The sequence below is a fragment of the Mytilus edulis genome, chromosome 7, assembly GCF_963676685.1.
Source record: "Mytilus edulis chromosome 7, xbMytEdul2.2, whole genome shotgun sequence".
Taxonomy (NCBI): domain Eukaryota; kingdom Metazoa; phylum Mollusca; class Bivalvia; order Mytilida; family Mytilidae; genus Mytilus; species Mytilus edulis.
In genome coordinates this window covers 9324396-9350870 of record NC_092350.1, presented here as the reverse complement: position 1 = coordinate 9350870, position 26475 = coordinate 9324396, and the positions used below count along the sequence as shown (strand labels likewise).

Genomic DNA, 26475 nt, shown 5'->3' with positions numbered 1-26475 from the left:
TTACTGCAAACAGAGAAAAAGGGGGATAAAAGTTTTGAAATAAAACGTCTATTAGAACCAGGTAAAACGCCCCATCCTACATTTACAGATGACTAAATGAGCAACAATTGGCTATAATGTTTATAAGTATTTCAAAAATATAATAAGGGAGAGGGTTATGTACAGCACCGATGTATTTTACAAACAATTGCAAACAAAAAAGGCGTGAGAAACCAAAGGAACATTAAAAACTTAAAAAATGAAGACAAGCAGACAACAGCATGGCAAAAACAAGGGAAAAAAAAGATAGTCAAATAGTTAATTATGATCGAGGCTAGTATAGCCTACTACGTTCTATGGTATCCTGTAGTTTAGGCCCACCAACCACGCCAAGGTCAGAGAACATATGGCAGGTTTTTTTTTTTTATTTCTTTTTTTATATATCTTTCGGAATCCCCACTAGCTAGATTATTACTATATTTCCCAATATTTCAAAATTGAGTAGATGTTTTCTTTATTGTTTAAAAATAGTACGAACTGCTTAATTTTCAGTCGATAGCTGCACAATGATTCATATTAAAGGTACATACAGAACAAGAATGTGTCCATAGTACACGGATGCCCAACTCCCACTATCATTTTCTATGTTCAGTGGACCGTGAAATTGGGGTCAAAACTTTAATTTGGAATTAAAATTAGAAAGATCATATCATAGGAAACATGTGTACTAAGTTTCAAGTTTATGTAACTTTAAACTTCATCAAAAACTACCTTGACCAAAAACTTTAACCTGAACTTTGCACTATCATTTTCTATGTTCAGTGGACCATGAAATTGGGATCAAAACTATAAATTGGCATAAAATTAGAAAGATCATATCATGGGGAACATGTGTATTAAGTTTCAAGTTGATTGGACTTCAGCTTCATCAAAAACTACCTCGACCAAAAACTTTAACCTGAAGCGAACGGACGCACAGATGGACGAACAAACGAATGGAGGCACAAACGAACGGACGAACGAACGAACGGAGGCACAAACGAACGGACGAACGAACGAACGGAGGCACAGACCAGAAAACATAATGCCCCTCTACTATCGTAGGTGGGGCATAAAAATGAAATCTTATACAGCGTCATCTTCGTCGTCATCAATGTTTCTAACTGCAACCAGATGAGTATTTACATTTTGACATATGTCATTTGCCTGACATGGGAATAAATCTGTATACCTGTTTGAATGGTTTTACATTACTAATTTTTGGTGCCCTTTATAGCTTGCTGTTTGATGTGAGCCAAGGCTCTGTGTTGAAGGCCGTACCTTGACCTATAATGGTTTACTTTTATAAATTGTTATTTGGATGGAGAGTTGTCTCATTGGCACTCATACCACATCTTCCTATATCTATGATAGATTTTGTTCGAAGTAATTGCAACCCTTTGAAAACACAGATTTCCCCTTTAATACAAGTACAAACTAAATCTTGCAGAAATTCGGATGACATCTGACCTTTGAGATAGACAGGAACAAGTCATTCTTCTTTTCCCATTCGAACTGAAGAGAAGAATGTTAAGGGAGTTTTGCTATATGGGAAGACATCAATTTTACGTCTGGAGTGAAGCTCTTATTACATATTGTTTAAAAGTAGATTCACAATGAGGAAGTTTGACAAGGGAGAAATTTTAAAGTGTAGCCAATTTTACCTTCAACTTATGAAGGTCACAATGATCTACTTTTAGCTTTGACTTGAGATCATTCAACGTAACAACAACATCTCGAGCTGCATCTGTAGATTCATCGATGTCACAATTAGAAAGGTTTGACAAATCGGTAAAATCATCTGGGTTGTCCTTCAAGATTAAAAAAACAGTGCGCTTACCGATCCTAAACAGGGCCATTTTCAGAAAACGAAATCTGTAACAAACATAAACTTTTAACCACCGCTTTACAAGCAGAGCCAAATACAATGAAAGTCCCATCTATGTATTGGCTTCCGAAGCTACACAAAACCCCTTACAAATATAGATTTATTTCGTCTTCAAGCCATTGTTCAACTACTAAATTGTCTATTCTTCTTACCAGCACACTTGGTACAATTAAAAACCTGATAATAAATTGTTCAAATAAGGCCTTCGAAAATAGTGGAATAAATTACTTTTGGAGTGTCAAGAACTCGTTGGAAGTACTTGATAAATTGCATGCTTATATTGGTGATTTTGAATCTGTTCAAAGTTTATTTTTCTACCCTGTATACCACATTGCCTCACATTCTCATTAAGAAAAAATTCACACACCTAATGAAATGGGCATTCAAAAAATCAGAATGTGAATATATATGTTCAAACTCTTTTAGGTCATTTTTTAGTAGCAATAAACAAAAAAACTATGTTAATTGGACATGCTTTGATACTATATATGCCCTTGAATTTTTACTAGATAACATTTTTGTTCGCTTTGGGGATTCCGTATATCGTCAGATTATCGGAATTCCAATGGGGACTAACTGTGCACCACTTATTGCGGACCTGTTTTTGTATTGTTATGAGTTACAATTCATGACAAAAATAAGCAAAGACCCATCGAAACAACATCTGATAAACAAATTTAATAATACTTTTAGATATTTGGATGATATTTTGGCTCTCAATAATGACGACTTCAGTATGTATATTAATGAAATTTATCCTGTTGAACTTACTTTAAATAAAGCTAATACTAACAATGACCACTGCCCTTTTCTCGATCTTGATATCTATATCACTAATGGAAAGCTGAATACTAAAATTTATGATAAAAGGGATGATTTTTCATTTCCTATCGTTAATTATCCGTTTTTAGATGGTGACGTTCCCTTGTCACCATCTTACGGTGTTTATATATCTCAACTTGTACGATTCGCTCGTGTATGTAATAATGTTTCAGATTTTAACGAGAGAAATTTATGTATTACTGAAAAATTATTACACCAGGGTTTTCGATATCACAAACTAGTCAAAACATTTACTAAATTTTATCATCGGTATAAAGACATCATTCGTAAATATAGCTCAACATGCAGAATTCATATACGTTCAGGTATTTCACATCCAATTTTTTATGGAAATATTCTTTATAAAGCACAAAGGTGTCAGTATTCACCTCAGAAACTTACAAAACCTTTGAATAGACTTATTAAGAAGGGATATAATTACGATACTGTTGTCAAGTCATTAAAGATCGCATATTTTGGTGTTAATATTGAGTCACTGATAAGGTCTTTGCATCAGAACTAAACACATTTATTCTAAAAACAGTTGTTGGCATGACACGGGTTATGTTCTTCTCATATATGTTATGATGGTATGATACTAAACCCCTAACGGGAAGGATTGTGCCTGATGTTCATATGATGAAATCATAATCTTTTAGTTAGTTTAATTGAAGTCTGAAGCTGGCATGTCAGCTAACTGCTAGTAGTCTGTTGTTATTTATGTATTATTGTTATTTTGTTTATTTTCTTTGATTACATCTTCTGACATCAGACTCGGACTTCTCTTGAACTGAATTTTAATGTGCGTATTGTTATGCGTTTACTTTTCTACATTGGTTAGAGGTATAGGGGGAGGGTTGAGATCTCACAAACATGTTTAACCCCGCCGTATTTTTGCGCCTGTCCCAAGTCAGGAGCCTCTGGCCTTTGTTAGTCTTGTATTATTTTAATTTTAGTTTCTTGTGTACAATTTGGAAATTAGTATGGCGTTCATTATCACTGGACTAGTATATATTTGTTTAGGGGCCAGCTGAAGGACGCCTCCGGGTGCGGGAATGTCTCACTACATTGAAGACCTGTTGGTGACCCTCTGCTGTTGTTTTTTATTTGGTCGGGTTGTTGTCTCTTTGACACATTCCCAATTTCCATTCTCAATTTTACCGATTACATTGTATCGCATCATGTTACAGCATGTGGCGCTGGTAGAATGTTACAGATGGCAAACCCGAGACTTTTACATATTTTGTGGACAGGTATATAGTGGCGCAAATCTTGTGTGCTAGTTATAGTGCCTGTTTGAAACCATAGCTCTCATTACATATTGTTTAAAAGTAGATTCGCATGGAGGGGAAGTAATGAACGTATAAGATCAGAACATCTGTATATTGTGACTTTATTATTATTCTACCCTTGATTCCTTTCACACTGAACTCTTTGTCTACATGAATAGCATGTAAAATCATGCGAGTATCTACTTCATCGGGCATACAAAATAATTCTTAAAACCTGAATACTCCTTTTGAGCTGATTTAGGGTCCTTGGAAGTGATAGCTAGATATGACTTCCTTGTGTATCATAGTAATTAACTGTTGATCTACCATGATGCTGAACAATCAATTCGCCAAGAAATCTGATTAAGGCCTGCTGGTTCTCACTGACTCAAAGACACTTTTTCCAGTCAGGAATTTGACGACCTTCTATATATGACATGAAACACTTTTACAGACGAATAAGAACTTGATTCAGCTTTCAAATAACTGCAGTTGTGTCTGCTTGTGTAAAATTATAGCAAGAATGGTGGTACAATATTTTTTAATCATCAAAACGAAGATGGTATAGGTCTGAAGCATCATGCAATAAACTAAAATCTTTCCGTGCTCCCATAGCCTCGATAAAGCTTTTGTTTGTGCTAATTCCTCGCATATTAATAAGCAATTCAGTAGGAGAACCCTGACATATAACACACTTATCCCATTGTATTTCATTCCTACTTCGTTTCAGGCTTGATGGGCATAGTTTAACAGAACTGTGAATGTGTGCCATATTCCGGGTCTGAAACGTGACCGATTTTATTTGATTTGATTTGATTTGTATATTACAATTATAACAAAACTATCAACTAAAAAAAAACAATTAAAGTTATAAAAAAAAAAATCCAATTACAAAAACAACGATCTTCAAACTAACTGGACTATTCCAAATTTACAAATCGACTATATAACAAGCAAAAAAGAGAAATGAAGTTAGTGGCAATGTCCTAGTTAATGACCTGATAGTGTAAGCTACAAAACGATTAACGGCACGAGAAAAGACATGTTTGAATCAAGGCAGAAGTATCACTAAATTTGGGTTTTTAAATTGCTATTTTCTTCTCACTGATTAACATTACACGAAAGATATTTGGCACACATATGAACCATGTCTTATTGATGTAATCAGAGTAAAAATATCATGAAAGTAACACGCAGTAAATTTTCTTTCTTTCAAAATGTGGTAAATTTCAGCTAAAAAAATAGTCTTACTAAAATCATGGAATACTTATACTTAAATTATATAAATCTTTTCAGCTTTCGTTATATGATAAATTTGATTTTTAAGCTAAATGATCAGTATCATTTGAACAAATAACACATAAAGCAAAAATTTCATTTTTTGTGTTGAAGATGGCCTGTATGATGAGGTATCTTTGGGTACCCTAAGAAACAAAATTTTGAAAAACGTGACCACAAGAGCTTACGACAACATTCATGATTGGAAAGTATAATGATTTTTCAATAGTTTGCATATAAATATAGCCGTGTGTCATCCGTTAACTTAAACTTGTTAACTAGACGTGTTTTTTGATACTGGGCACCCTACTACTACATCCACAGAACTATTGTTTATTTGCACTCATACCTTGTATGTACATGTCTTTATTCATATTATCAACACATTTTTGTGTCATCAAAAACTTTATTATTATTATTCTTCCACTTATCAATTTTCATCATCAAACATTCCTTATGAACAACAAATAGAAATGACAAATGGTATATTCCTGTAACCAATATTACAATTTTTTGAATATACATTCAGATTTGATGCACTCTTTATTTCTCATATCTTTCTTTTAAATAGGAACTTCCAGAATGAAACAGATTTTATGTTCACTTGTATTACAATGATGACAAAACCAATATGTAAGTTCTGGATCATTTAAGGGGAAGTAATTCTGTAAAAATATACTGTGGATTCATTATTATTTACAGATACCAGATTCCATGGATACAAGTGAACCACGAAATTAAATGTTCATTGAATGAGATGTTTTATAAAGGCTTGTAAATAGACTTCTGCAAAACAATGAAATCAAATATCCATGAACATGCATGTTTTCCTTAATTCACGAAAGTTAGTACCCAAAAAAATAAATGAATCCACAGTAGTCTATACTCAACAATTTAAATGCCAAACTATGGAGTATAATTAATGTATTATTACATTGGTTGCAATGAATTACATAGATTTCCCAGTAAAATAAAAACTGATAATTTCACTCCTCTGACATCATACAACAATAGGCGTGGTCAAGACGCCCATAATGTGGAATAAAAACAAAATTGTGAATTCTTATAAAGAGATATAGTTCCTTTAATATTCTTCTTAAATTTCATAAAAAAGCTGTTTGCCAATGTAATAAAAAGAATAACTATAATCAAAGAATTTAAATATATAAAATATTCAACTAGTGACTGGAAAACACTGATCATTAGCTCATGTGTTTCCCACATTCATGAATTAATGTGTTGTTGGGTCACACGTTGAATATTTTTCTGTATTTGAATTCTTTGATTAGTTATTCTATAATTCTTAATTTTTGTGCTATTTTCACATTTCTTGAGTAGTGTGAGAAATACATTTCTCATCAGTAGTGAAACATCTGTTCTCAGCAAATGAGCTGCGTGGGATAGAAATCGACCTTATGCAAACGAAAATCAATACCTCTGTTAACCTATTTTGGGTTGAAATAATTTCTACGGAAAGTCTGTAATTGTTTCAAAAATAGGTTTTCATAAGAAGACAACCCTTTTAAACGGACCAAAATGCAGCTTTTATATCTTAGTTATTCCAAAATCGATCAAAGTTTTAGATATGTATATGTGTACATGCACTTGCATAAGGTCGATTTCTATCCGATGCAGCACAAATGATTGTTCCAAATTTAATTGTGACGTGTAATTGTCTTGATTTCTTCTGAATTTCCTATCGTGACATCATGAAAAAGGGAACCATGCCTGATGATGTCACATATAAAGAACACAACTTTCTGCCAGTTTTTGAAAAAAAAGGATAAAATTCATTAGAAAAACAGATCCTACTACTATAGCTTGTGTGTTACAATATTTCTTCACTCTTAACAGTTAAATTTTAATTATTCTAAAAGCTTGGGAAGCCTTTGCTTTAAATATTAAAATTTATCTGTCTCAAGTGGAGAAATATAGTAACACAATTGTTGCAATGACGGAATCTATATATCTAACCTTACCTCTTCAAGTTGACCAGTAGATAATCTGTGTCCTGCTACATTGATGACATCATCAGTTCTAGCCATTACACTTACATATCCTTCTTCATCCATAAACCCTGCATCCATTGTGTCATAATACCCCTGCAATGTAAAAACAAATGATAATCTGGCATCATCAATTCTAAAAATTTACCAGCCACACAGATAACAATATTAAAGAATGATTTATAAGGTATTTACTAAGGAGTGAAAAATATTTTGCAATGTATGTGCTCCTCAGATTTTTAATACATTACAATAGACCACTTTTGAGTTCATCTGTCACCGGAAAAAACTCGTCAATTATGCGCACCTTTATGACGCCATTTACCAGATAGAGGGGATCTCCTGCATCCCTGCACTATTTACATTCATCAAGTGTCTTAGTGATTGTCATTGTGCAGGATAAACTAGAAATAATGGTTGTTCTGTAGGTACTTACCGACAATTCCTTAATGACAACAGTGCTGATTGTCAATTTTGGGAATTCAATTTGCCGAATAATTCGTACAATACAGAGTTATAGTTTTCCAACCACTTGCTCAACATTGGAATGGAAGTGACGACGCCCCTAAACGCACAAATGACATTCACTAAAACCAGAGTTTTTGACGGAAATGCATCGAACTCAAAAGTTGTCTATTAGATTTCTCTGAATTGTTTTGAATATAAAGTGATCATTATGATATGGAATTACTGCATTGATGTTGAATTTTATGGCATTAAGTATTTTTTTATATAAGATTTTTTTTCAAATTTTCACATAAAAAAATATTTGATGATATCAAATTGAAAGTAATTATTTTAACACCATTTTCATTATGTGAAATGGTGGAAAAAAACAATCAATTACAGTAGTCACAAAATATGCATCTGGAAAAGGCTAAAACTGATGTAAAAATGCTTATTTCCATGACTATGCAGCTAAAATGCAATCCATGTTACTATACTGAGGGTAAAACCTTATATCTAATATTCAAGTATTTTTTTCATAGGTCGGTATGCAGACTTGATAAACCATGAAATCAAAAATTAGAGAACAAATCTGCACTTACTGGTATTGTCTTGTAATATGTATCTTTGAACCTCTCCTCACTCTCCCACAGAGTACTAAAAGCTCCAGGTGGCAAAGGCAGCCTACGAATTATGACATCATGCATATTTTAAATGCCAGTAAACAACATATGCAATATGGACTACAGCTAGTGGACAAAAGGGAGTTCCCACACAAAAACAAATGTCTCATCATTACAACTAAAATCCATATTTAAAAAAAATATGTTACCAGGTAACAACATGACCGATTCATATTAAATAAAAAACCTTATTCATAATAATTTTTATTTTACATAAAAACCTGGTAAAATGTTATCAATGTATATTTTTACTACTATGCAATTCCATGTGTTTAACATTGTAATACATATTTATTTACTCACTTTACAGCAATCTGGCCCAATTCTCCTGGATCTGCTGTTGTTAAATCTTTCCTCAAAACTTTCACTGAAAAATGCCATAAACACAATAATAAACTAAATGCGACTGTTTTAGTGGATTTAAACATATAATTTCCCTTCATCTATTAAAGTAATTCGCCTATATGATATATATATATACTGCAGCTGTGCTATTTGAGCAGTCAAATTGAATTGACCGTATATTCATATGTGATATACAGTCACTGACCGTATATCACCTTATTTATGACGTTGACAATGTGTTTCCGTAGAGTTTTTATTTATGACGTCAATAAAACATACAGGTTCGCGGAAATTTTACGTTGTCCGCTCACAATTAGGAAATGATGGTTTTTACCCTAATTACTTCATTTAGAACAGTTTTAAGAGTTGCAGTATATAAAGAATAACCATACATTGTCTCGAAATATCAATGTTATTTGTACTCGGCTCGAAACAGGTAGAAATGCTCGGCACAGCCTCACTTTCAACCTTTTCCAAGCCTTGTACAAATAACATTGATATTTCGAGACAATGTATGGTTATTCTATATACACAAACTTACCATCCCAGCCAGGAACAGCTTTACCAGCGGTACCAGTTGGTGGTTTCAGATTCATTCCCATACCAGCACATGTTGAAGTTATAGCCCAACCTGTCTCTAGAAATATAAAAAAAGACAGATTCATTATACTGAAGATATATTCTTTAAAGGGTGGAATAACACTCATATATGATGTATTGATTCATGACAACAGTTCTAAATAAGAACTAAATTTGAAAACATTCTTGGATATTTCATTGTCTCTTAATGGTTTTCTACCAATTGTCCAAGACTGACTGGTCTCCAGAAGTATTTTTTGACTTTCCTAGCCCTATCTTGCTTGTCACTAGTAATCTAGATTTAACCTCTGAATCATTCCTGGACCATTCACTATCTCTTACATTTTAGCCCCAAGTCATGCTTACATTCCTGATAGTCCTTGACCATTCATTGTCACTATAAAAATAAGGAGAAGTAGTATGGTTGCCAATAGGACAATTTTCCATCAATTCAATTGAAGTTGATGTAAGCAATTTTAGGTAATCCTACTGCCTTCAACAATGAAAAAAATACAAATTAGTCAGATATAAAAAGCCTACCATGAAAAATATGAAACTAACGGCCTAACTCATAACAAAACAATTTACAAAAAAGAAATATGACAGACATGAACCAATGACAACCACTGAACTACAGGCTCCTGACTTGGGACAGGCTTAGGACTTGATGCTCACAAGTTATGTTTGCACGCAAAAGTATTGGACTGTTCCATTGTTCCTTACCTGTTTGCCACCAGTTATCTAAAACAGGTTTTCCTTCCAAAGCATTCCTGGACCATTCCATTGTCTCTTTATCGCAGTGTTCACCTGCTACAAATAATGCCTGGAACCTAAAGACAAAGATTTAATCTTTAAAGTTTTAACCTAAGATGGAACGATGTATTTAAAAAAATAATAAACCATTTAAAATCCAAAATAACATACAAAGAAATTCTCCAAACCTAATGAAAATCATTTTGATAAATAAATCACATCAAATTGTGCTATTTCTTTTACTTTGAAAACAGGAATTCAGCTTCTTAGATAACAAACAATATCATTTAATATCTTCAACATCTTAAATCAAACTTGCTATGCTATAACAATACTAAACACAAGGGAGACAACTCAAATATAATAGAAATCAGCTAAAACTGAAGAGGACATGCAATGCTATTATTTGTGTGCTTAATCAAAAAAAGATTCTTGAAAAAAGCACACAGTTGTCAGTCTTTGACAAAGTCTTTTCAATAATGTGAAAGATTAGTACTTTTCCTGTAATCCAACCTATCCCCATAGTTATAATGACAAATTTGAACAAGAAAACTGTACCAATTCTAAGGACTAGAGTTTTGACTACTTACTCATGTAAGGGTTTATACTTTTTAGCATAGTCAGCCTCTGGATCCTGTGTAAAATAATAACACTATATCTGAACTAAGGATCTTATTTTACTGTTGGAGCTAATAATTTCTAAAGTTTGTTGATAACATACTAAATAAGCAAGATATCATACAGAATTTCCCCATACAGTACTAATATAACTCAAAAACACAAAGATAATCCATAATTAAGATTTAAAGTCTAATAATAACAATGTAAGGAAATATAGATAATAGATCTTTTCACGGTTGACACCAATTCTACTTTAATAAATTCTTCCTTAAATAAAAATTAAATAAAGCTCCACCCTGCAACATTTTAAACACCCATCTGATCAACAACTTTTTTTTATTAGAAAAGATATGGGAAAAATTATAGTGTAAATTAATATAAAAGGCAAAAATAAAATTGAAGACTGAACTTTAATTCATGCAAATAAATTCTGACTATTGTAAAAGCTTTCATTGCTTTTTTTCATTTTTGATAAAGTTTTAAATCATTGAACTATGATACATATCTATACAACAGTTGTGACATACATCAAGTTCCAAGCAGTTTCTTTTCTTAAACATGTATTTTTTCTTTGTATTTTAATTTGACATTAAGATAAAACTGCTATAAAGAACTTTTCTAATAAAAAATAAACCAAACCAAAGAACTTTTCTTACAAAAAAGAGAGAAAAACATGAGCTGTTCTTGTAAAAAAACAACAACAAAAAAACACAGGATAAATAAACTTGAGTTCAAATTTTTATCATAAACAAGTGAAACTGCGAGCTACTGCTCACTGATGATACCCCCGCCGCAAGTGGATAATATTAATAGTGTAAAAATATGCAAGTGTTCGGTAAACAGGAAGTTTTCGAGTGATGAATCTGAAAACGCATCAAACGGTATAGCTGACTTATAAAAATCCTGAAACCAAATTTCAGAAATCCTTGTATTGTAGTTCCTGAGAAAAATGTGACGAAAATTTTTAACTTGGCTATCATGTGTAAAATCATACAAGTGTTCGGTAAACAGGAAGTAGTCGAGTGATGAATCTGAAAACGCATCACACGGTATAGCTGACTTATATAAATCCTGAAACCAAATTTCAGAAATCCTTGTATTGTAGTTCCTGAGAAAAATGTGACGAAAATTTTCAACTTGGCTATCATGTGTAAAATCATACAAGTGTTCGGTAAACAGGAAGTTGTCGAGTGATGAATCTGAAAACGCATCACATGGTATAGCTGACTTATATAAATCCTGAAACCAAATTTCAGAAATCCTTGTATTGTAGTTCCTGAGAAAAATGTGACGAAAATTTTCAACTTGGCTATCATGTGTAAAATCAGACAAGTGTTCGGTAAACAGGAAGTTGTTAAGCGATGAATCTGAAAACGCATCACACGGTGTGGCTGACATATATAAATGTTGATACCAAATTACAGAAAGGGTGGATGTGTAGTTCCTGAGAAAAATGTGACGAAAGTTTCATGGGACAGACTGACTGACGGACTGACTGACTGACGGACTGACTGACGGACTGACTGACGGACTGATGGACGGACGGACTGACAGACAGAGGTAAAACAGTATACCCCCCCTTTTTTAAAGCGGGGGTATAAAAAATGCTGATTAAACTTTTACAGTTTTTATTTACAAGTATAAAAATAAATGAATGATTCTTGTGACTGTCTTACCTCTCTCCTAACAGCCCTGAGTGCAGTAGGGGCTACGAACATGGCCTTCACATCATGCTCCCTCAGAATCCTGAAATACACTCCAGGATCAGGGGTTCCAACAGGTTTTCCCTACAAATTAGAGTTTTATGTATATTTATGTTAAACTTAGTGTGTGAAAATTTTACACTGTATAAAAAGACTTCAATACTCTGCTATAAAATTTTAGGAATTATTTGTTGAACTTTCTTTTTACTTTCAACACAGTTGGTTGATTCACTATTGAGTTCGTTTTATACTGAAATTAATAATAAAAACAAATATTAAACTGCTAATATTACTAAAATTACTGTTCAAGTTTTTGTACTCTACATCTTGTTTGATTTCTTGTTGTCAAGTTTCAACTCAACTATTGAGTGTCAATATAATTAAATGACAAGACTTTAAAAGCCATTTTAATTTTTCCTTTCTCAAGGCCTGGAAGTTATGTGTGATGTTGTTAAAAACAGAATTAATCACGGACAAAAACTTCCATGGAGAAACTAATTCAGAATTCAGTAATTCAGTCTTCATGTATATATACATCCCATAAAAATTGTTTAAAATTCAATGTTTATTAAGATTCCCAAGTAATTACACAATAAAAATTGGTTTCATTTTTTTTTGTTACATCTTATTTTTGCTTAGACTAAAGTACTGAATTAGATTGGTGACAATTTTAAAATGACCTTAGAATTAGCGATTAATTTAACATTCCTTTAGTGTTGTTCCTTCCAATATTTTTATTTTCTTTATAGGTATGAACATTTACAATGAAGGTTAATCTCAATAAGCACTTTTAGCATAATAAAAGGAATTTTCTACATTTTTTTTAATATTCTAACAGCCGTTTTACATATTTATAAAATTTACTTGACATATTCTACAGGATAATTTATATATACATTACATGCACATATTTTACAGGATCAAATTTACCTCAAACAAAATAGTTGTATTACCATTAAGCAAAGGTGCATATGCTATATATGAATGTCCTACAACCCATCCAAGGTCAGACGCTGCCCACCACACCTAAAATAGACAATTTTATGTAAAAACGGAACAAAAAAAAAATAATTGAAGAAGGTCCATAATGCCATAAGAAGTTAAGATTCCCTAAAGATTTCATTTAATTCCAATTTCTAGATATAAATGTATATAAAACAGAAGTTGCAAATGAACAAAGGATTGATTGATTGTTGGTGTGTTAATGACACTTTTAATGCCACATTTGGGCAATTTTTCGTGGTGGTAAGTTTTTAAAGGTGGATGAAGCCGAAGTGGCCGGAGAAAATACAGACCATCGATAAACAAAGGAACAGTAGAAACATACTTCACTTTAAACCAAGTCACTGCATGGCAGTATAATTAAAGAAAACAGGGGGTTGAGTATCAGCAGTCACCAGTTTAAAATTATCAAATCATTAAACACTGATGGCAACATTGACAAACAAGAATGTGTCCATAGTACACTCACACTATCATTTTCTGTTTCGTGGACCGTGAAATTAGGGTAAAACTCTTATTTGGTATTTAAATTAGAAAGATCATATCACAGGGAACATGTATACTAAGTTTCAAGTTGATTGGACTTCAACTTCATCAAAAACTACCTTGATCAAAAACTTTAACCTGAAGCAGGACGAATGGACGGACAGATGGACAGAAGGACAGATGAACGGAAGGAAGAACGGACGCACAGACCAGAAAACATAATGCCCCTCTACTATCGTAGGTGGGCCATAAAAAAATGAAAAGACAAATAAAAGTACACACAACAACACATAGGAAACTTGAGCAACATACACTCCAATAAAATTAAATGTTGCATACTTCAATAGTTGTCTCACTGGCAATCATACCACACCTCCTAATTTGTTCATTTTAAAGTACCATTATGTAAAGATGTCCAACAACCAGACAAGTTTAGAGACAAACACTATATAGAAATTAATGCCTTAAGATCTTTTCTACAAGTTTTTTTAATTGTAGGACAATAACTGCTGATGTTTATGCCAATAGATATATATTATTGTTGGTCATCTCAACAAGATTGATTTTATCGGTTGAGCTGTTTCAGCGAAAGAGAAAAAAGCAAGCAAGTTGAGATGACCAATGATAATCTGTTTATTGCTATTTTACCTAAAGACAACTTTGTTAATTTCATTGACAACTGCATATGCGCCCTTAGTTTCTAGCAATAATTTTTCATATCACTCTACTGTGTTTTAAAAGAAAGGAAATTATCAGTCAGTAAGATCAAAGGAAAATTTCGTAAAATAGCAATTCCAAGGAATATGATTTACAACATTAAGTTCTTACATCTTTTGGTTTAAGTCCATATATATTCCACATTGACCACTTCAGTACCACTGCATGTCCACCACTTGGTCTTACTACAGCCTACAAATCAAATAAACATATAACACATTGACCACTTCAGTACCACTGCATGTCCACCGCTCGGTCTTACTACAGCCTACAAATCAAATAAACATATAACACATTGACCACTTCAGTACCACTGCATGTCCACCACTCGGTCTTACTACAGCCTACAAATCAAATAAACATATAACACATTGACCACTTCAGTACCACTGCATGTCCACCGCTCGGTCTTACTACAGCCTACAAATCAAATAAACATATAACACATTGACCACTTCAGTACCACTGCATGTCCACCGCTCGGTCTTACTACAGCCTACAAATCAAATAAACATATAACACATTGACCACTTCATTACCACTGCATGTCCACCGCTCGGTCTTACTACAGCCTACAAATCAAATAAACATATAACACATTGACCACTTCAGTACCACTGCATGTCCACCACTCGGTCTTACTACAGCCTACAAATCAAATAAACATATAACACATTGACCACTTCAGTACCACTGCATGTCCACCACTCAGTCTTACTACAGCCTACAAATCAAATAAACATATAACACATTGACCACTTCAGTACCACTGCATGTCCACCACTGGGTCTTACTACAGCCTACAAATCAAATAAACATATAACACATTGACCACTTCAGTACCACTGCATGTCCACCACTCGGTCTTACTACAGCCTACAAATCAAATAAACATATAACACATTGACCACTTCAGTACCACTGCATGTCCACCACTCGGTCTTACTACAGCCTACAAATCAAATAAACATATAACACATTGACCACTTCAGTACCACTGCATGTCCACCGCTCGGTCTTACTACAGCCTACAAATCAAATAAACATATAACACATTGACCACTTCAGTACCACTGCATGTCCACCACTGGGTCTTACTACAGCCTACAAATCAAATAAACATATAACACATTGACCACTTCAGTACCACTGCATGTCCACCACTCGGTCTTACTACAGCCTACAAATCAAATAAACATATAACACATTGACCACTTCAGTACCACTGCATGTCCACTGCTCGGTCTTACTACAGCCTACAAATCAAATAAACATATAACACATTGACCACTTCAGTACAACTGCATGTCCACCACTGTGTCTTACTACAGTCTACAAATCAAATAAACATATAACACATTGACCACTTCAGTACCACTGCATGTCCACCACTCGGTCTTACTACAGCCTACAAATCAAATAAACATATAACACATTGACCACTTCAGTACCACTGCATGTCCACCGCTCGGTCTTACTATAGCCTACAAATCAAATAAACATATAACACATTGACCACTTCAGTACCACTGCATGTCCACCGCTCGGTCTTACTACAGCCTACAAATCAAATAAACATATAACACATTGACCACTTCATTACCACTGCATGTCCACCGCTCGGTCTTACTACAGCCTACAAATCAAATAAACATATAACACATTGACCACTTCAGTACCACTGCATGTCCACCACTCGGTCTTACTACAGCCTACAAATCAAATAAACATATAACACATTGACCACTTCAGTACCACTGCATGTCCACCACTCAGTCTTACTACAGCCTACAAATCAAATAAACATATAACACATTGACCACTTCAGTACCACTGCATGTCCACCGCTCGGTCTTACTACAGCCTACAAATCAAATAAACATATAACACATTGACCACTTCAGTACCACTGCATGTCCACCGCTCGGTCTTACTACAGCCTACAAATCAAATAAACATATAACACATTGACCACTTCAGTACCACTGCATGTCCACCGCTCGGTCTTACTACAGCCTACAAATCAAATAAACATATAACACATTGACCACTTCAGTACCACTGCATGTCCACCACTCGGTCTTACTACAGCCTACAAATCAAATAAACATATAACACATTGACCACTTCAGTACCACTGCATGTCCACCGCTCGGTCTTACTACAGCCTACAAATCAAATAAACATATAACACATTGACCACTTCATTACCACTGCATGTCCACCGCTCGGTCTTACTACAGCCTACAAATCAAATAAACATATAACACATTGACCACTTCAGTACCACTGCATGTCCACCACTCGGTCTTACTACAGCCTACAAATCAAATAAACATATAACACATTGACCACTTCAGTACCACTGCATGTCCACCACTCAGTCTTACTACAGCCTACAAATCAAATAAACATATAACACATTGACCACTTCAGTACCACTGCATGTCCACCGCTCGGTCTTACTACAGCCTACAAATCAAATAAACATATAACACATTGACCACTTCAGTACCACTGCATGTCCACCACTGGGTCTTACTACAGCCTACAAATCAAATAAACATATAACACATTGACCACTTCAGTACCACTGCATGTCCACCACTCGGTCTTACTACAGCCTACAAATCAAATAAACATATAACACATTGACCACTTCAGTACCACTGCATGTCCACTGCTCGGTCTTACTACAGCCTACAAATCAAATAAACATATAACACATTGACCACTTCAGTACAACTGCATGTCCACCACTGTGTCTTACTACAGTCTACAAATCAAATAAACATATAACACATTGACCACTTCAGTACCACTGCATGTCCACCACTCGGTCTTACTACAGCCTACAAATCAAATAAACATATAACACATTGACCACTTCAGTACCACTGCATGTCCACCGCTCGGTCTTACTATAGCCTACAAATCAAATAAACATATAACACATTGACCACTTCAGTACCACTGCATGTCCACCACTCGGTCTTACTACAGCCTACAAATCAAATAAACATATAACACATTGACCACTTCAGTACCACTGCATGTCCACCACTTGGTCTTACTACAGCCTACAAATCAAATAAATTATAAAACAAGTCAGGTTATGGATCATCACCAAGCACTGTTAATTATGTGTTTTTGCATACACTTTATATTTTATTTGCCGTAATTTTTTTCCCTCTGATACACATAATTCATATGGCTTCCAATAACAAAAGTTCCATTTGGAGCTAGTGTTTGAAGAACTCATATCATATGTCAGTATACAATTTCTCTATACTCGTGTAAAACATGATAGGTAAACATACTTCTTGTGTACTACTATGAAATGAGCTTGTTGTACCTTTCTTAAACGTAATGAAAATTTTAAACAATTTTGATCATTTTTGCAATGAAAACAAAACATGTTGCCAGAACAAGGATAACCACATGACACTTACCTTGGGTAAACTGTTGTTTCTGATGCATATAGAATATAGTAAGGATCAGTAGCCTGGACAGGAATATAGCCAGCACAATGTCATTTACCATAGGATCAGTAGCCGGGACAGGGATACACATGACACCTACCTTTGGTAAACCTGTTGTTCCTGATGTATACAGAATGTAGATAGGATCAGTAGCCAGGACAGGGACACAGTCAACTGGTGATGCTTCTAACATTTCTAACTGCCAATCAACATCCATCTTATGGTTCAGTGCAGCTATTTGAAACTAAAAATGTTTTTGGGAAAGAAATGTTTTACTTCAATAAAATTAATCTTTTTGTTAATCACAACTAGTTCACAGGTATATACATATTTGAATACACCGCAATCCTCTTCTAAATGTTTCAATTACTGAGCAAAAAAACATGTAAATAATATCAACATTGCTTCTTCAAGTTCAATTATTTTATATACATGTATAATTGCACATTAAATATAAAAGTTTGTATGTAAAAATATTTATAGTATTAGTAATCAAAAGACAAAACTAATTTTATGTCTATTTATAATACTTGATTTTTGTGTTTAGTTCTCCTTTTCCATAACTTTAATAAAATTTAAAGAAATATTGCTATAAATTTTTAATTATTTTGAAACCTTCATAGTATTTTCCAGTCAGAGTTAAAAGTAAATGGAACTTCAGATTTGTAATAGAATCATCTAGAATTGTAAAAATATCACATCCTGCATTGTTATACTTACCCCAGGTCTGTTATAAATGACACATTTATTAGGTTTGAAGTCAATCGATGAAAGTGCTCCATCTAACATTGGTTTATAAGGCACAGATTTTCCTGGTTCTACCCCACAGCTAGCACTTACTACAACTTTTGGCTGAAAAAAACATAAAATTCACAATTTAATAAAATTTTTGTTACATGAATTTTATAAAATCAGTTTTCAAACATTGTAAAAGAAAGGATGATGTTGCTCCACTGATGTTTAAGTTCCAGTGGTTAATACTGAAAGTGGTTTCTGTAAAAATTGTAAAGCTTTTAGTATTTGCTAATAGATCAAAGACTAAATACCAAAAAGTTAAATAGATACACAAATAAACCATGGTACTAGAGTTCTCCAGTAACTAACTTGCTAGGAAACATTTAAATAAAGTAAGGTCAGATAAATGAATGGACAACATAAGAATTATATACTAGAATTTCCTTGCAAAGTGCAGTTATGTTTAGTACTCATACATAATTGAGGAACCTTCATACCCCATGCCCCCACATTGTTACTGGACAAACAGAATATCACCAGATTCCTTAGTTTAAAGAATCATAACTAAAAAAGTCAACTGATTAACATGTGTCCTCGTTAACTAAAAAGTTTCATGCAATACTGTTTCAGAGGGGTTGCAATTATAAATTGTTGCAGAAGTATATTTATTAACCCAAAATTCTAAGTTTAAAGGGGCATAACTACTAGAAAAATAATTGAATCGTAATTTCCTGTCGATATGCACATTTACATAATATTTCCTTATTATCTACATAGTTTCATGACATTCTGTTTTGTGGTTTCAGACACACAGAGACACAAAAGGATGGATAATTGGATGGGTCAAAAACATTATACCTGATGTAATAAATTGCATGGGGTATAAATATATATAGAGGAAAATGTGAGTTCATTTATTGAAAATATTCATGAAAACTGTTATTGGCTAACCTTTGCATGATCAATTCTAGTACCCAGTTCTTTTGCAGCAAATCCACCAAACACCAGTGAGTGTATAGCTCCTATCCTAGCTGATGCTAACATAGCTATCACTGCCTGTGGTATCATTGGCATATATATAAGTACCCTATCTCCTTTCTCAACACCATACTTCCTCAATACACTGGCAAATTTACTGACCTGAAATTTATAACTATAAAATCAGAGTTTCTCACAAATATGTTCTGCTAATTTTTTATATGCCAACTAACAAAAAATAAACTACATTATTATTAACAAAATTAACGGTGCAAAAGTATTTCAGAAATTACACAGTGAACTCAAAATAACAAATTCGTTTTTTATATGCATTTCCAATTTCACAGTGTTTTGACAAAAGGTTTAAATTTTGAGATTTTCAAGGAGTGATATCTACCTTGGAAAATATATATTCTAATGACCAAGAATAACAGTCAATGACAGTTAATATATCCTAACTGTTTATCTATAATACCATTGTTATGTTCAAACTTATTTGATACACACTGTCCATTGTTTTAACTATGTGTGTATCAAGCTTCATAGAAAATTATGTTAAACCCATTCAGGTAACAAACTCATACCTCATCAAGAAGTTCCTTGTAAGTAATATGTTGCACTTGTTTAGTGATTGGACTGTCATATATAATGGCCACTTGTTCTCCATTACCAGCCTCAACATGGCGGTCCACAGCATTGTAACATGTATTGAGTTCTCCACCGACAAACCTAAAAGTACCCAAAAAAATAAAACAAAGTGAGAAGAAATTGAGGATCGGATTATTTGTTTTTTTTCTGTGATGCCTTCCTACAGAAAAAAAATAAAAATATAAAAATAAAAATACATATAATAGCATTGCAAGACCTCATAATTATTTGGACTATTCTAAGTATTATGTAGATGAAGAATATATATGTTATATATCATGTATATAAGGACTCTTTAAGGAAATTTATACCCGACATTCCAAAATTAGAAAAAAAAATCTTGGATCCTGAAAGGATCAATCCAGAAATCCCAAGCTTAAAAGCACCCGATCCTGTAGTCCAAAAAAATATAATAGCCTTTCAAGATGTCATAATTATTTGGACTACCGATCCTGACGTCCCAAAAAAGGTCCTGCCCCCATCTATAAACATATATATCTAATGCCTTATGCAGACAACAGCATATGTGTCTCTAGTCCAAATAATTATGAAGTCTGGCAAGGCTATCTTAAATTTTTCTGGGATGCCTTCCTTTGTAGGCTACGAAGGTGTCCCAGAAAAAAATTAAAATAGCCTTGCCAGAGATCACAATTATTTGGACTAATGTGTCTCTAGCCAGACCAAGGCCAAATGCAAACGGTTAAAAGTTGAAATCTAAATATAACACAAGCTATATATCAGTTCTTATGGTTATAACTATGATAATTACCATCTACTGAAAGGTGGGTTTGAATTGTCGAGTACTTTGTCCCATTTTTTATGCCAAACTATTTGTTCTGCCTGCTCTGCCCAAAAATCCTCCGGTGAATTGATAGAGCGTAAAAAATTATCATCGTATGCTTTAGATGCAATGAACCGATGATGCAAACTGCATGTGCATGAAATTCTGTGTAATCTGTAACCAATGCTGTAATTGCTTGAGCGTGACAGTTGTTTAATAGATGGGAAAATGTGTTTTGAAAAGTTCATGTTGTTTACAATTTTAGTTCAAGACAACCGGAAGTTCTTATTCTAAATAGACATCGGTCCCGGTAACTGTCAACTTTGTGTTATTTTTTTAAAGTTTTTTTTTTACATGAAAAACAAATCCAAATAAGTCAATATAAAGAATAATTTATTAAACGAGTTTAGAACACTCTTTCCAAAAATACAAAAAAAAAGATGTACAAAATACATTACAACCAGAGACATAAATATATGTCTCTGTTACAACATACAAATTTAAAATATTGTTATCTTTTTTAATTATTTTTTTTTTGATGATGATTCAATGTTTGTAAAAAAAGAAATACAAACATAAACTTATAACTATCTTATAATGTAAATATATAGAACCTTAGTGAGCGCACTCACATACCCCACGTCCCCACATTGTCATTGTAGATATAAATAAAATAAAATGAATCAATCATAATTTCCCGGTGTCGATATCATATCTACATAGCATGTCCTTAATCTATAAGGTTTCCGACATGAAATTCTGTTGTGTGGTATCAGAGCAGTTGCGATGACAAACTGCTGCAGTAGTAAATTGAAGCAAACAAGTTCAATGGAGCGTAACTCCTAAAAGAATTACCCTGAATCATAATTTCCTGTCGTTATGCACAACTACAAAGTATGTCCTTATTATCTACAAAGTTTCATTTATTTGAAGTGAGTTCCTTTGGGAAAATTTCGGCAGTATATTTAGAAAATTCTTGAAAATATAACAGCAATAAGTTGTTTATAATTTTCTATTCTTTTTTAAAAAGCTTCTAAAGACTTATATGATGGGCCTACATGTGTTTCTTTGACACAGATTTGTTTCTTCCCTCTTATCATAAATCACAGTTAAAAGTTAACGAACAAACTGCATAAAGATCCAAAAACGCCGCTCAAAGCCATTTTCAACAACAACTGCTGATTTTTAGACGACATATTTTCTTTAAATAAACATTTTATTTTTTCTAAATATAAAAAAATAAATTATAAACCAGAACTTATCATAACTTACGGAAGCCCTGGAGTGCCATGCAAAAAAAAAATACAACTTGTGCGCACAAGTTACCAACTTGCGCGCACAAGTTACCAACTTGCGCGCACAATTTACTATCTTGTGCGCACGAGTTGCTAACTTGTGCGCACAAGTTACACGTGATCTTATAGACATGCGCTGTTTTGCTAAAGAGATTACTTTATGGAACGCCGTAGCTGCCGAATACGAACACATGTTTAAATACATGAATGCACATACTTTTTAATATCTTCACATAGATATAGGAAGATGTGGTGAAAGTGCCAATGAGACAACTCTGCATCCAAATAACAATTTATAAAAGTAAACCATTAGATGTCAATGTACGGCCTTCAACACGGAGCTTTGGCTCACACCGAACAAAAAGCTATAAAGGGCCCCAAATTACTAGTGTAAAATCATTCAAACGTGTTTTTTTTTCTATATATACACATACTTTTCATATATATGAACATAGTTTACTTTATATGCACTAACTTTATATATAAATATATATAATTACTTCTTGGCTTCATAAAAGACTGTAATAATAATATAAATTTATTTGGCCGAAAACATAAATCTTTACATACATGAATTACAATAATATAAAGAACAATTACCAATACATATACAAATATTAATACTTATTCAGTTAAACTAGAATAATATAAATTAAGGCGGGCCACAAAAATTAAATATCCGCCACATAAGTTACCGATGCATAAAATGCAAAAATAAAATAAAATAAATAAACTAGAAATTTGACAAAAATAAAAAAAAAAAGGAGAGGGCGGGTGGGTAAATTTCGATCTGATTACTCTAACGTATTCTAATGTAATGACTAGGAAAAAGAATTCACTTTAAAACTAAAGGTGGAGTGAACACAATTCGAAATCAGTTAAGCGAGAATATCAAATGATCGGCCAAAGGGGGGTAACTAGAACATATTTCGCATCGTAATTACTAGTTTTTTAGAAAAAACAAACCGCACATACTTTTCCTACATATGCACATCGTTTACCTTATATGCACATACTTTTCTATATATGCACATATATGCACATTTTTAATTTTTTTTTTTTTATATATTTGCACATAGTTAATTGATATAGGAAGATGTGGTGTGAGTGCCAATCAGACAACTCTCCATCCAAATAACAATTTATAAAAGTAAACCATTATAGGTCAATGTACGGCCTTCAACACGAAGACTTATATATCTTGTCTGTTCCCCAATGGTTTTATGTTTTGATAAGTTCTTTAACTCCCCAGAAATCACAAGGTGTATCAATAACACATTTACAACCATAGATTGGAAAATGTTTACCAAAAACAAAATGTTCTAACAAATGAAACATAAATAATATCGTATTGATAAAAATAATAACCCTGGCTGCTTCAATCGAATATATAAAATCAGAGGAATACATAAAGCATTTTGTAGACGAAACAGCGAACGTAAGAACGGATAATATTGTGATTTACATTTCGCATTTATTCTCTTGTTGCTTTCATCTTATAAGTTATTGAATTATTCTACCATTTTATTGAAATATATTTTAAAATATTATGAAATTAGAAAGGTTAAAGTTGTAGAATATTTGAAACAAGAGACTATATTTTCAATATATCACTGTCAAAATATTACAAAACAATGCACAAGTAAACAACATCGTTTCATCAAACAAAACAACGGTCTCTATAAATTAAACATTTGACATATTTTCAGTATACAACTGTGAACAAATAAACAAACAATGATCATTTTGAAAAAGCTGGTCCTATATTTCACCTTAATGGTCATTGTAACACAATGGACAACACCCTTCATGTGATCACTACATCAATAATCAATCAGAAATTTGATTTATGGTAGTAAAATTACATTTATGCCCCAGGAATATATTTCAATGTAAGCTGCACATAGCACTTTTACATAAAAAAAACCCAAGTAAACAAATCATACTACATATTTTTTTTTATATAGATAAGCATAAATTCTCAATTATGAATATGCAGCAAAATTTCTAAATTTAAAAATTAACAGCTCAAATGTCATGATCATATTTCTGTCGAATAGGCCTTATCCGAAGAAATGTTCAGTCGACTGATATAGAACAGCAAATGCTTCAAACCTTGATCTATCTTAACAAGGTGATAACACTATTATCAGAAATTTTATTTCATAATTTCCACATAATAATTATGTATAATCTCTATCTATTATAAAGATATTGATAAAAATTAATAGACTACATCTTTAATATCTAAATACGTATTCTCTATTTTATGTAAAACCTTTTAGATCATAGTAAGTGCATGATAGTTTGCACAAATGAGTACTATAGTTAATGCTTAGTAACTAGTAATGAATTTCACAATTGTAATGACTGGACATTATCTTAATGATGCTCATATATGGAACTTAACAAAATTGTAATGTTCCTAGTTTCCTGGATACATAAAAAAGAAGATGGGGTATGATTGCCAATAAGACAACTGTCCACAAGAGCTCAAAATGACACAGAAATTTTAAATAACTATAGGTCACAGTACGGTACAGCCTTCAACAATAAGCAAAGCCCATACCAAAAAGTCAGTTATAAAAGGCCCCAAAATGACAATGTAAAACAATTCAAACGAGAAAACTAACGGCCTTATTTATATAAAAAAAAATGAACGAAAAACAAATATGTAACACATTAACAAACGACAACCACGGAATTACAGGCTCCTGACTTGGGACAGGCACATACATACATAATGTGGCGGGGTTAAACATGTTAGCGGGGTCCCAACCCCCCTAACCTGGGACAGTGGTATAACAGTATAATACAAGAACGAACTATACAAATCAGTTGAAAAAGGCTTAACTCAGCAGATGGACAAAAAAATACAACTGGACGGGGATGCCTTGATATTTTAGTACCAATACTAACAGAAAATGTAACTGTTCTACATATTTCTGTAGATTTTAATATTTTCCATCGAAGGACTTTTACTTTCATTGTAACTGCTTTATATATTTTAAAGCTGATTTAGATTATAAAAGCTCAAAGAGCTTGTTATTGGTATGTTACACATGCGGAATTTAAATAATAAAATATATAATGGAAATGGAGAATGTGTCAAAGAGACAACGACCCGACCAAAGTGCAGACAACAACAGAAGGCCACCAATGGGTCAAAGCTTTTGCTTTGATTTGATTTAAAGGCTTTCTTTTTTTTTAAATTTATGCTGTTACATACTTAGTGCTTTTAGGTAACTAGGATATGTTGTTTGCCTGTGATATTGTTTTAATGTAAGTTATGTGTTTACTATAAACTGTTTTTATGTAATGGATGGATACCCCATATTCTTTCCTTTACACATTCGGACAAGAGCCCAATATAACTTGTTTGTTTTATTGATTATACACGAATCGAAATTAAGTTTTTATATCTTATTTTTCTTTTGATATGAACATGGAAGTAAATGATAATTCTTTCATGATATGAATAAGAAGATGTGGTATAAGTGCCAGTGAGACAACTCTCCATTATATAACATCAATGTATAAAGTCACAATGTATGAACAGTCAAAAGTTACAGTCAATCCCCATTGTGCTTTTTGGTACATTGATCCTATTATGATACAATAGAAATTTATTAACCACAAAATTCTTTCTGTGTAACGACTAGGGCTTATAAATACATTTTTTTTTGTTCCAGGTAAAAAAAATGCAAAAATAAAAGAATCAACTGATTAACGTATGTGTATTTAAAAAAAACCAACAGAAATACGTGTTTAATCCCCCCCTCCAAAAAAAAAAAAGAAAGACAAATAATAATAATGAAAAATGACTAACACAAAATAAACCGTGTAGGAGTTTAAAACTGCGGCAATGTTTTCTATGCGTAATGAATCTGGAAAATACGTAATTCTAACGCCAGAACATGCATGCAAGATTAAAACA

At 32.9% G+C, this 26475-nt stretch overlaps 1 protein-coding gene across 2 annotated transcripts in view; it reads right to left on the bottom strand.

Annotated features, from left to right (window-relative positions):
* LOC139529861 (acyl-CoA synthetase short-chain family member 3, mitochondrial-like) overlaps positions 1 to 21542 on the bottom strand; it is a 30455-nt gene extending 8913 nt beyond the window's left edge. For both annotated transcript variants that reach the window (XM_071325799.1, XM_071325800.1), the window contains exons 1-14: positions 21232 to 21542; positions 20399 to 20543; positions 19788 to 19976; positions 18822 to 18953; positions 18202 to 18345; positions 14731 to 14811; positions 13345 to 13440; positions 12388 to 12498; positions 10681 to 10724; positions 10061 to 10167; positions 9300 to 9395; positions 8717 to 8780; positions 8333 to 8414; positions 7257 to 7379 (exon numbers count right to left, since the gene is read on the bottom strand). In XM_071325799.1, the coding sequence (XP_071181900.1) occupies positions 7257 to 7379; positions 8333 to 8414; positions 8717 to 8780; positions 9300 to 9395; positions 10061 to 10167; positions 10681 to 10724; positions 12388 to 12498; positions 13345 to 13440; positions 14731 to 14811; positions 18202 to 18345; positions 18822 to 18953; positions 19788 to 19976; positions 20399 to 20543; positions 21232 to 21491 (1674 nt within the window). In that variant the 5' untranslated portion in view covers positions 21492 to 21542. The remainder of the gene's footprint in view (positions 1 to 7256; positions 7380 to 8332; positions 8415 to 8716; positions 8781 to 9299; positions 9396 to 10060; positions 10168 to 10680; positions 10725 to 12387; positions 12499 to 13344; positions 13441 to 14730; positions 14812 to 18201; positions 18346 to 18821; positions 18954 to 19787; positions 19977 to 20398; positions 20544 to 21231) is intronic.
* Between the last annotated feature and the right edge of the window lie 4933 nt (positions 21543 to 26475).